We start from the raw sequence: 12,574 nt of genomic DNA, 5'->3' as shown, positions 1-12,574 counted from the left end.
TATAAATAAGCGCCCTGCACTATTTCCTTTAAATAAATTTATACCATAAGTTATTTACAAGTGATCCAGTCACAATCCCTATGTAGAGTACAAAGTTAGTATAAACAGACTTTACAAGGAACACAGTGACACCAGAATAGAGAAAACACATATTGCAATGTATCCAGGCTTCATTGGCATTCCTTACAATGCCTTTGTATGGAGTCTGCCCTCTACACAGGGATCACCAATCCTCTTTTCAAGCTATGTTTCTGGTCAACAACAAACTAATGAATTGGAGCTCATCTAAAATACAGCCAACAAAGATTGAAGTCTACACCCAAATAGTTGTATCTTTTAACAAGTCCCATGTCGCATGCACTTTTATCACTAACGGACACATCAGCGTGCAACTAATATTAAACCAGTATTCACATATGGAATACATGTAAGAGCATGGAGAGAACTTGTGAAGTTGTGGCCTACATGAAGTTGAGTCAGCCATTTTCATTGGCTGATCAATTATTCACAAGAATGGACTTTGATCACAAAGGACACTTTTCTTTTGCAGATCATCTTAACCCATGCCAACATTTATATATACATTTGTGTATGTTGCAGGATGCCTTTATGAATATTTGGTATTTTAGGTTTACTGTCCTTTTAAATAAGATCATGTGTAGCGGGATTGCATATTTATAATATATTGCAAACGTAGCAGAAATGTTTAGAAATTCTCTGGAACTGAAACTCTTGCAAAATACAATTCAGAGCACACATTAGGCAATAAGTAATTGGCATATTTGACAGGCAAGCATGTTATGATAGCAGGCCTTGCCCAGTGGGTGCATGTGGAAAGCTAAACAGAAAGGTTAACAACGCTTTTATTATTATATTTCCAAACAAGAACTGAAACTGGAATCTAATTTTACAATGGTCAACTACATCAAGGTAGCCATCTTTTCTGTAAATTAAAAACAAAAATACCAGCCCTTATCTCTGATGTTTTCTTCCCTATCTGGGGCAATGGCTCTGCATCCCATTATTTTATTATTTTCTGCATTTGGGAGGCATAAATACACTCTTGGAGCCAATGTACAGGGGTACCTACCTGGACACTGACCACACTATTGATTGCCATCTGACCTGACCACCACATGGACCTTGTCGGCCCTATTGGTTGACGACTACTTCAACTTCTGCCTGAACTCCTATACTGTTAGTAGCCTGCCTTTACCTCTTTGCACTCTGATTATTTTTCTGTATTATCTGGCTTGTGTGAGTAGCTACAATTGCTGCCTTTGTGCACAGTCATCTGTGTATGATTTTTGTGTATCTGGACCAACATTTTGGCTTTTATGTCTCCAATATTTTTTTTATGAAATAATAATAATTTTATCATTACAAACAAGCCATAGTCTAGAAATACCAATGTTGGTGCCTTATGTCAACATTTTTAGCTGGATTTTGTCAACCTCGATTCAGGACATTTCTGGTCAGCTCTTACAAGCTCTGGGCCGGCTCCTGAAGAGACTCTCTCCCATCTTCTTATGTTCATCAAACTCTTTGTCAGGTAGTACTGTCTGAGGTCCATAATTGTTGGGACATCCTGACATCAGTAAGACCATTAAGTTATTGTCCCCAGATCATTTGTTTCTGCTTGTGAGCTGTTTGCCATAACAAAAGTTCTACCTACTCATCAATGAACACATTTGTCCATGGACTTTATTGTTGAACTGTTTCCTTCCAAGAGCTTTAACACTATCATGGTGACTGTGGCTAAAGTTATCAAAATCAGTTATTTTGTTCCTCACTGGATTAGCTTCTGCTAAAGTCCTAAAATCACTTTTTGTTCAGCACATTGTCAGCTTGCATAGTATTCCAGAAAACATTTTAGTTCTTATATATTTTGGAGAGCCTTTTGTTTAATTTATGGATTGATTTATCTTTCTATTCTGCATATCATCCACACTCCAATGGATAAACTGAACTCACCAATCAACCACTGGAGCAATACGTGAGGTGCTATGTTTCAGTTCTGCAGGATGACTGGTTAGTGTATCTGCCATGGGTGAAGTGTTCCCACGTTTCTACCGGAATATTGACGTTCTTTTGTGTCTATGGGTATACTTTCTTTCTCATTTTCTTCTCTTCAGACATGTGATGTTCCTGAAATCAAGCGTACTGCTCGATGGTTGAAACAAATATGGGATGAGTGATTCATATCTAAATCACCATATTTCTCAATGTAAGTGGTTTGTTGATCTGCAGTGTGGGCATTCCCTTAAGTTTAAAGTAGGAGATAGAATGAGCATAAGGTAGCAGCACTTTCCGTCTGCTCTCCAAATATTTTTCTTGATTTAATATCCTAGCGGTTTGTAACTGTCACACATTGCACCAGCTAACCTGCATTTGGGTCACTGTTGTTACCTGTTTCACTTAGTTCTCACTCCCTGCATTCACTTGCTGAACTGAGTATGTGCACACCTGTTTTTTTTAAAACTTCTTGCATTCTCTTGATTGGCTCATTGCCTGTCAGCTCTGTCTATTTAAAGCACCTGCTTCTCTACCAAGTTGCCAGATCTTCAGGTCTCCTTACCTGTTAGGACGCTGTCCTCTCTGGCTCCTGTCTGCACATCGGTATCCTGCGTTACCTGTTCCACGATCAAGACCTGTGGTATTATTGGAAGAACCTCGTGCTTTATAATCAGTCCTGTTCTCAGCTATTCGCTTTCTAAAGACCTCAGTGCCTCGGTTCACTGCCGTTCATCTGAACCTCTGCATTTATCTTTCTGCAGGCCTGCTCCACTCCAAGGTTCCATCTCACCCTGCTCTAATCCCCCTTAGAGGACCGCGACCTGCGACTAGAGAGCAACTAAGTCCATATTCCCTTGCGGGGATCCCAGGTGAATACCTCTCTACCGTTAGACTCCGCACCTCTCTGGGGGTAAGTCTATCTAGAGCGGGGCTTCGAGGCCTATTCCAAACTCAGGCTTCGTGTCAGTAACATTTCAATTATCTCCATATCTGGTCATGAATAGCAACAGACACATACCTGCTATCTTTGAAGGGGATCCGAGCCATAGGAGAGGTGGGAGATCCATCACACGTAGACTAGTGTGTGTCGGGTGCTGGGCACGCCGTTCTGTAGGACCCTGGTCAGGTGAAAAGCCTGGAGGCCAACAATCCCACACAATGATAGTAGTCACTATGGATAGATGGCAGTGCACAGTGCATCACGCCGGGGTGGCAGTGCGGAAAAGCGTCGGACAAGTATGGAGGCTGTGGACAGCGGGTGACCACTGGCACCAGATTTGAGACTCCCAATCCCTCAGTGATCGTAACTGTTAATTAGGGTGCTCAATTAGGGGGTGCTTGAACTGACATAAAGGGGCTACAGGCAGTGTGAGGTAATCTACTTGCTATTTTTATGGTTATAAATATTTTATATATTTGAACATCCTCAGAATGATTTTCAATATTCTGGCACAAATCTGTGCCTCTGCATCATAGAGACGGCAGCCATCTCTATTTCTATATGTGTGACAGAGGCCTGTTCATAATGGTCTATCTCTGTTGCCATACACAATGTGCCCAAAGCACAGCAGCTGGGATGTGGTAGAGTGCATTCAGAATAGTTGGCTCTGGGAAACCAAGGGGCAGAAGATTCTACCAGACATTATTAATATCTTCTGTATCATCTAAACTATAAACTGCTATTCAGTGCTGCTATTCAGGACTCACTACCTGCATCCCTATGTGAAACAGAGCTACCACGTGGAATCTGTGTTTGTGATATATCATGACCACGTTACCTCTTCACTGAGATATATTGTACAAGCTAACAAACATCCGATAACCCTTTGAAAATTGGATAAAACAGATCACACCTCAACAATAGCAAAGCTGTACCATTTTCTTCATACGGCAGCAAATAACATCTCAGACATGCAGTTGATGACACCTCAAGGCAAAGACCTGCCTCAAGCTCCTCATCAGGCTTCTAATAATAATATAATATAATATACAACAGATCTTGCAAGCAAAATTAGAAAACCTCTAACCGACTTATCATAGTGGAGACAGATCAGATCAGAGAGAGAGGGGAGGTGCAACAAAGTAGGAGATAGGGTCTGGCTTTTGGTTGGACATTTTAAAATTATTAGAAAGGTAAATCCCAATTTACCAATATCTATGGAAAAACCCCATTTCACATAATTATATTTATAACGGTGGTCCGTTCAAGAAATAACTGAATACCCTCCAAGCTACTTTCAGTCACTGTTGATGGAGAACAGGAATCTGAAATTAAGAAAATGTTGGATTCGATGGTTTAGGGCAGTGATTCCGAAATCCAATTCTCAGGAAACCATAACAGTGCATGTTTTCCGTATCTCCTTGCTGGAGCACAGGTGTATTCATTACTGACTGACACATTGTAAAAGAGCCACAGGTGGTACTAAGTAATAGCTATACGTGAGGAGCATGATTAATTAAGAAGGAATTATCCAAAGTGGACAACTCCTTCCATTCTCTGCATCAGTTCTTAATAATTATAAGACGGGGAGTAATTAAAGAAAATATTTGAAATACAATCCTATTATATTGTGATTGTTTGATTATATCTGTGTACAAATAATGCGATTGTGGAGGACTGACATAAATACATCTGCATGATGTCTATATGCCCCTCAGATGGTACCATCTGAGATGCCAACAGGGGCAGCACAAATGGGTTGATGTTACCTTCTGATTTGGAGGGTTTAGTATATTTGATGTTCCCGATGGAATAGTTGTTTTACTCAGTGGGTTTACAGTATGCACATAGATGTGCTACATAATGACTGTACGTATCTTATCATAGACATCTCATAAGCAAATTATGTCAACTTATATTAAAGAATAAAGAAATTAAGATTCAGTCTCAAACTTGGATACAACAGTCATTTCCTTTGAACGAGGAATGAATATATGGAAGTAGGGTGCCGCTCTGTCACAATGAAGCTTTGCCCATGCTGTTATAAACAGTTTATCATTTTTTTTAAAGCAATTGACAAACTCAAAGAGAACTCAAATAATAACATCAGATAAAATGATTATATAACTAATCACGGCACACGTAGAGTTCACCCATATGATAAATTAAAATCCACAATATAACAATCATAAATTGCATTTCATCGCATCAGAATGTATATACAGAACATAAGTGTTATTATGGGCACATAGATATGAAACAAACGATCCCCTAGGGGATCACCCCGGCGCTAACAGTCAGTAAAATTAGACACAATTATGGAGATGATAATATGTAGGTGACCCTGCAGCTCAGACACGGTTCACCAGACCGTTAGATCAAAAATAGCATACAGTATGTCAAGAGCTTGACATACTGTATGTTATTATGGGCACGTTAGAGATAGTTTTTACATCAAAATAACATAACTGTGTAAAAACCATTTCTGGGAATGTTCATTCAGTTTAAAACCCAAAATAGTGTCTTTGGACCAGGCTTGGACCTCCATTTTTGATTAGACATACTTATAAACTTTATCGACAGAGACCATAGTTGCCAACATTTCAGAATATTTTTCAGGGACACTTTGCTGCTGAGCCAATACTTATTAACGTTTAAAGCCTAGTGAGTAAATATAGATGTTAATTATTGTATCTAGCGTGAGACAAAGATAATTTTTTTGTGCAGATGATATTGGTACTATCCCTGGAAATTAGGGACAGTTTGCAATTATGAGAGACATGTTGTTGTAGCCCACTGTCTTGCCACATTGGACTCACTAGGGGGGATTTATTAAGGAGCCATTTCAGCAATTTGCCAGTTTTCTGCAACTTTTTGGTTAAGTTACAAACCGTCAGATTTATTAAAGGTTAAACCGACAGAAAGATCCTGGAAAGCCGTGTTTGACAAATACAACCCGCCGCAAATTTAGTGTTTATAGCTTGATTGGCCCTGGACTAACTCTCTAGCTCTCTTGTGCTTATGTTTCGCCTGAATCGAACAAAACTCCTGCAGTTTTATGAGAAGCTGAGGCATGATTTAGAGCCTGTAACATCAAGGACCTATACAGTGTCTGGGCTACAAAGATTATAGTGTGCACTTCAATTTATGGCCACAGGTTCTTTCCAATCTGTGAGTTTATATAAGTATTAGGGATTACACAGCCAACATTTTCCAGACACTTAAGCCAAATGTTAAGTGCCCTTAAGAAATGGTGATACACACATATGTGCTTCAACCCCACCTGCATTCATGACCTTAAATTAGCCTTTTAAAGGGCCTCAGGGATACCTAATGTTGTGGGAGCCATTGATTGTGCTCATATTGGGCTGAGAGCACCTCACTTTAGGGCAGAGGTTTATGTCAACAGACATCATTACCACTCCCTATCTACACTCTCTCTCCTGCCTCCAACTCCTCCAACTCTACTAACTAAGCATAGGCAATAGCCAGGCTTATATAGTGCAGGTGAGGTAGAAATAATCACGCAATTAACCTGTTTTTAAATCAACCAATGAGAATCCAGCTTTTTTTTTTTTTTTAAAATTGGTGCATTTACTTCAAGTCGCCAGTGGTTTGGAGTGTGTGGCCGGGTTTGAACTTGCTGCCTAAAGACAGTGATTTCACTTTTAAGTCTCCAAATCACTGTATCATATCATTGTTTATTATCATTGCCTATACTCAGCAAATTTCTGCAAGAAAATGTTTCCATATAACCATTATCACTGTTATCATAGCTGTAAGCTAAGCAAACATAAGTGAGTGCAATACTTTTGCATACACAGCAGCAGAGATGCAACAAAGCCCTTCTGCCTAAAGTTCACAGTGCAATGGAGACTGTGGGCTTGATACAATAGGAAGAACTGTTTCAAGAGATATACGAATTTAAGTGTACTCATTTTTCCGGCTGAACTAATAGTCAACCCATCAACTAGTGACATCACTGAGCCATGAAGCCCGTGGCTAATTGTTCCTAGTGGCTTAAATAATAGGTTAAATATTATCTCCGTCTACAACATGCTGTACCAACGTTTAGGCAATGTGTACACTTTAACACACTATAAAAAGGTGCTATGTGGGCCATTTACTTGCCTATCACGAAAACATGTTTGGGATATTAGATTAGATTTAATTAAAACATAACCCAAACGTCAATTAAGCATGGAAATCTGAACTGTTTGCTGCTTATTACCTGTTTTTTGTGTTTAACATTCAAGCTACACTCATAGGTGCATATTCAATTGTGCCGTTTTCGCGGCGCGTAAAAACTACTACCGTTATTACGGTAATAGTTAGCTGGATTTCAGCTCGCGGCTCAGGGAGCTGCGAGCTGAAATCCAGCGAGAAAATTACCGTAGTAATAACGGTAATAGTGCGTGGACCGCGGGATTTACGGCATTCCCGCCGACAATTGAATACCCCCCATAGAGTATTCAATAAATCAATGATAATTGTTGCCCTAAGCATAAGCTTGGTTACCTTTCCACATATCTGGTCGTGTAGAACCCCATACCCACTAGCATCAAAAATAATGTTATATATTAGCATTGTAATGATACCAAAAACATGTAATCATGTATGGGAATAGAACCTAATGGCTTCAGCCAGAAGCAGCGTCAGTGTCTTTGAATGCGGCCTCACCCTGCTGCAATTACTTGAATTCACTGCAAGTGAACAAAAGAGGTCCAGTGGAGGACACTGCTTGACCAAAAGTGAAAGTACTAGTTACCACCATATGTCAAATGAATTTAACATGCAATGTCACATGTGGGCAGCCAACACCAATGGTTGCATTCTGGATGAAATGTGGAAACAAATCCAGTTTGAGATGCTTCTACTGAGAGATGTCAGGGCGACCCAGAAGAGAGATGGGTGTATATCTGTGAGTATGGGATAAATTGGACTTTTGGGGATTTTCAATTTGGCTGAGTTGTCAACCCTGTATTACTCTCCTTGAAATCCTACTTGTGAGAGGACATTTATCCAACATATGTTTAAACCAATGAGCAATGGTATATAAGTGAGACTAAATGCTGTTTAATGTTGGTAAATCTTTAGTTAGAATGTCTACGTGTGTCTGAATTGTTTATAAGTACATGATGACAGGGGGTACAGACACAGATGATAAAGTTACCTTGTGGTGTAACTCCAACCCTCACTATCACTTCATTAATGTTAAATATAACTTTAACAAGCTTATGTTTTAGTTATAGCTTGATGTGTTGTCAATGTTAGATTACAGGACAACATTTAAATATAATTCAAGTATATATTTTCATAAAACAATAGTGAAGCTAATTTTTTTTATACAGGAACAAATATAGATTGTTGCGACAATCAGATGAATTGGAAATTGCAATTATTGACTTAACTTGCAACATAAATATAATTGCAACTCAATCTTTTTCTTGATTACAAATAATTTAGGGAATCTTTCTATGTTAGATATGGACATCTTCTTCCACTCTACAAAGTTTTCACTTTCTATATGACTATTTTTGTGTAAGGACATAATCCTGTGACTCTAACATAGTATTTTGGGTATTGATTGCCTGTACTACTGCTGGTGGGGTCTACATGCAGCCAGCCAGTCTTTTTGGCACAACTATATAACAAAAAAAATGAGTAATTTGAGTACACACGTGGATGGTCGAATTGCGCTGATCTGGTTGTCCAGGTGCCCAATTGAACAACTAGACTGCCATGCTTGGCATAGGCTCTTGTTCTCTCAAGCCAAAAAACAACCCCACAAACATGGTGACAGGGGACATCATTCATCAATGCTCAGTCCATATAATCCACCTCATATTTCATTTTGGTTAAGATAAAATGATTATATTAACCTCTTCTTACTTAGCATGTTAATTTGGGTGCAGCAGGGGTCTTAATTATGATAACATTAGATTTCTAGTGGGAAAAATGGAAATGTCCTGGAAAAACCAGAACACATGGGAGTCCTACACTTTTACAATAATAGAGGAGCAAACTCCCTTATATCAATGGTGGACAAAAACATGATTAAAGTCATTAGCCATTCAGGTAAATGACAGTCAAAACCCAGAAACGAAAAGGAATGAAGGTAAAGTCCCCTTGTCTCTCTTAACCTGAATGAGGCGATATAGGGACGCTCTGCCATCCTAAGCAGATTTTACTGCTTTCAGGAAAGGTATGGAGCATATAATGCGCAAGATAGATATGATTATATATAATATACACTAACACTAATTTCATGTTTAGGTGCTGGAACTACCTGACTTCTAGAAAGTATCTAGTACTGAAGGGCATACTAAAGGTTTAATGTAATGAACAAAAAGGAAATAACAGAAAGGAATCAACATTGGAAACTAAGCTACGTAATACGTTACTCAAGGGACAAAAAACAGTAAAATTCAACTACCTGGATTGAAAATGTAGTTCGTAGTTACAGAAATGTTTATAATGCAATTTGGAACACATGTTGCTAGCATAGAATGGGCAAAAGAGGATATTAAATTATATTAGTGTAAGTGTAACATTTACCTCACATCAGCAATACTAACAGATGGGAAATGTCAAACGCTGGAGATACTATGGTACCTTTCTCATGTACAGGTTTACAAGCTAAATGTTTGTCATATGTGCATGCTGTTAGATGAATATTTACATAGGTAGATAAAATGAAACTTTGTCACAAATATTATTTTTTTCTGAAGTACTTATGCATTGCTTAATTCTACCACTTCCTCACAATCACAATCAAAATCACACAATTCTTCACAACTCAACTCTGACTCTGTCAGCTACAGTGATTCTTGGAACTTATAGGTTGCCTCAGAATCTCTTTTACTTCAAATGAGAGCACATATCATAAAATACTAAGTAGACGTCAGCTACATATCTCAGTCAAAATACTGCTTTCACAAAACTTACTGAGCCATCAATACATAAGTATAGGTATCATCAACAAATAGTTATACAGGGAATTACCATTCACAATACACAAAGGCTGCGAGAATCCAGCAACGGGACCATAGAAATTTGATTCACTAATCCATGTACTGTATACAAGTTCATACAAACAAGAAAATAATGTTTTTAAACAACACTAATTAAAAGCAGCACTGTGATTCTTTTTCAATAGATTACCATCTTGAGAGTATAATACAAAAGTGTAATATTTTCCCTGGAGCAACTATGACCGTTTCAATCAGTTTAACACTTCTATAACATAAGATTTAAAGGGGGTTTTATCCCCCCCAGAACAGCAAGAGGTTTGAATGACAGCTCTTTATGGAGCAAGCTGCTAGTTGCCAAAAAAAGAATTTGCAAGGAAGGTTAAGCCTGCAACATGCATTTGTAGGATACTGCTTAGGAATAAAGAGATGCTTTCTAGGAGACTTACCCGCGGTCTAGGAAAACTGTAACAATCTTTGACAGGACACTGTATATACTCTTACAGCGGTCCGTGGGTCTCCATAGAGGACAATAAAGTGATATCCTACTTACAGTATATGCTGTGTCCAGCAAGCTGCTAAAAGTTTGCGTACCACAGAGCGCAGTGCCCTTCTGCCTGTTGCTGTTAACACAGTTACTCCAGATCCCAACTTGCAAGAAAATTAGATCAAGGAGCACAATAAAAAAAAAAAATGATACTAAACAGATGTGCTGACATATCTACTTGTAAATGAAAGAGAAGACATTGCAGGACAAACAAGCTTACCCCAAGTGAACAGACACAGCGCGCTTGTGAGCGTGCACAGAAAAGTACTCTCCATCCTCTCTCCGTGCTTATTAAAACAACAGAAGCAGCTGAGTGGGAATTAAGCGAGAATAGTATTTCAGGAAGCGAAGCCTTTTCCTGCACAAATACAGAATTCGTGTAAATAATGAGATTACTCAGCACTGCCTTAGAAACAGACCTCCCACCGGGAGACCCGTCACAGAACATATATGACGTGACGTGTAAAAAGGGGGTTTTCTGCACCAGGAGTTAGCCACAGTTCAGTGTAACCTTGTCAGTTACTGTCGCTGGCTTCGGCTAAGCATCTGTGTCAAATATAAGGAGCAAAGAGGTCGGTTTATCAAAGTCTTCTGGCTGAGCAAGACCAGTGCAAACAGATTTATCCAATCATCCATTTCCTAAACAAGTTTTAGGAAGTTTTGTATAAGTCAAGATATGACCCAAATTTGTAAGCAAGAAAGCTTGTTAAATTGTGTGTATTAAAGGTAAATCCTTAAATCCTTTTTAAAAACATAACTGGCTCCTGGAGGTATCAAAAAATGTATTGAGCTGTCTTCATATCTTTGTTTTATGTGAATTTGTGTGTACACAAGATTGTGAGGTGCTGTTGCTATCACTGTGTATGTAGAGCATTAATGATTCTGATTCTGGAGTTAGCTATAGTTGCAGTGTGGTGGTTCCTACCAACCTAATGTATGTGTACAGTGGAATGGAATGTTTGCCACTTGTTCCAACAGCTGTCACTTTTCTCAGTACTGGAAATCAAGCATTCAGGTTCTAGATTGTTAGCAGATAGCTGATTTCTTAGTTACAGAGGGATATGGAAAAAAAATCAGAAACACTAATTGAATATATGTATACATGTAGTAGTAGGTGAAAATTGTAACACTTATTATGATGCTTTTAAATGGGAAACACAGCAACAAATTGCCCACGGATTCTAGGTCATCTTTTCTCTGCCTGTGATAAGTGTGCCTCCATGGGTACAATAGGCAGATACGTATGTGCAATTTTTCAGCTCTGCTCCTCTCGTATTGGGAAAACATTTCGTTACAAGGATCTTCGGATCCTCACTGCATCTAACTGCTGTCCCCTACGGTCATAGTGGTTAGCACTTCTGCCTTACAGCACTGGGGTCATGAGTTCAATTCCCTACCATGGCCTTATCTGTGAGGAGTTTGTATGTTCTCCCCATGTTTGCGTGGGTTTCCTCTGGGTGCTCCAGTTTCCTCCCACACTCCAAAAACATACTGGTAGGTTAATTGGCTGCTAAAAAATTGACCCTAGTCTGTCTCTCTCTCTCTCTGCCTGTGTGTGTGTGTGTTAGGGAATTTAGACTGTAAGCCCCAATGGGGCAGGGACTGATGTGAGTGAGTTCTCTGTACAGCGCTGCGGAATTAGTGGCGCTATATAAATAAATGGTGATGATGATCACTATTGCAAAGGTGGTCACTTTGCAATGTGACCATAGAAAATATAGGAGAGGGGTCTTTGCAGGAACAACAGTCTTTCGTGACTGCTGCTTCTGTTGACGTTTTTTAATCTTTCAATCCTTATCTTTGCGATAAAGATTGAAAGGGTTCCTGTAAGAATTGCTGTCATTACTAAATAGGGGCCTTTAACTCAAAATAAATACACATAGATAAAACGTCCTAAATACCGAACTGCAGTCACCATAGTTAGTATATTTTAATGCTAAATATAGAAAGACAAACAAGAATGGAAAAAAAAAGAGAGCATTAGGAAGTGCTGATGGTGTAGTAAGTTATGTTTTCCAATTCAAAAGAAAAATTCAGCACTAAAAAAAACAAAAAAGCACTATAAAGTTTGGTATCTTTTTTAAAAATGCAAAGTTCTTC

The 12,574-nt window shown here is 38.8% G+C and overlaps 1 protein-coding gene across 1 annotated transcript in view; it reads right to left on the bottom strand.

Annotated features, from left to right (window-relative positions):
• RAMP2 (receptor activity modifying protein 2) overlaps window positions 1–10,836 on the bottom strand; it is a 40,644-nt gene extending 29,808 nt beyond the window's left edge. The window contains exon 1 of the mRNA XM_075177396.1: window positions 10,695–10,836. Within this exon, the coding sequence (XP_075033497.1) occupies window positions 10,695–10,749 (55 nt within the window). The 5' untranslated portion in view covers window positions 10,750–10,836. The remainder of the gene's footprint in view (window positions 1–10,694) is intronic.
• Between the last annotated feature and the right edge of the window lie 1,738 nt (window positions 10,837–12,574).

This window comes from Mixophyes fleayi, chromosome 6 (assembly GCF_038048845.1).
Source record: "Mixophyes fleayi isolate aMixFle1 chromosome 6, aMixFle1.hap1, whole genome shotgun sequence".
Classification (NCBI taxonomy): domain Eukaryota; kingdom Metazoa; phylum Chordata; class Amphibia; order Anura; family Limnodynastidae; genus Mixophyes; species Mixophyes fleayi.
Note: the sequence above shows the minus strand (reverse complement) of the source record. Positions and strands in the feature narration are given on the sequence as shown.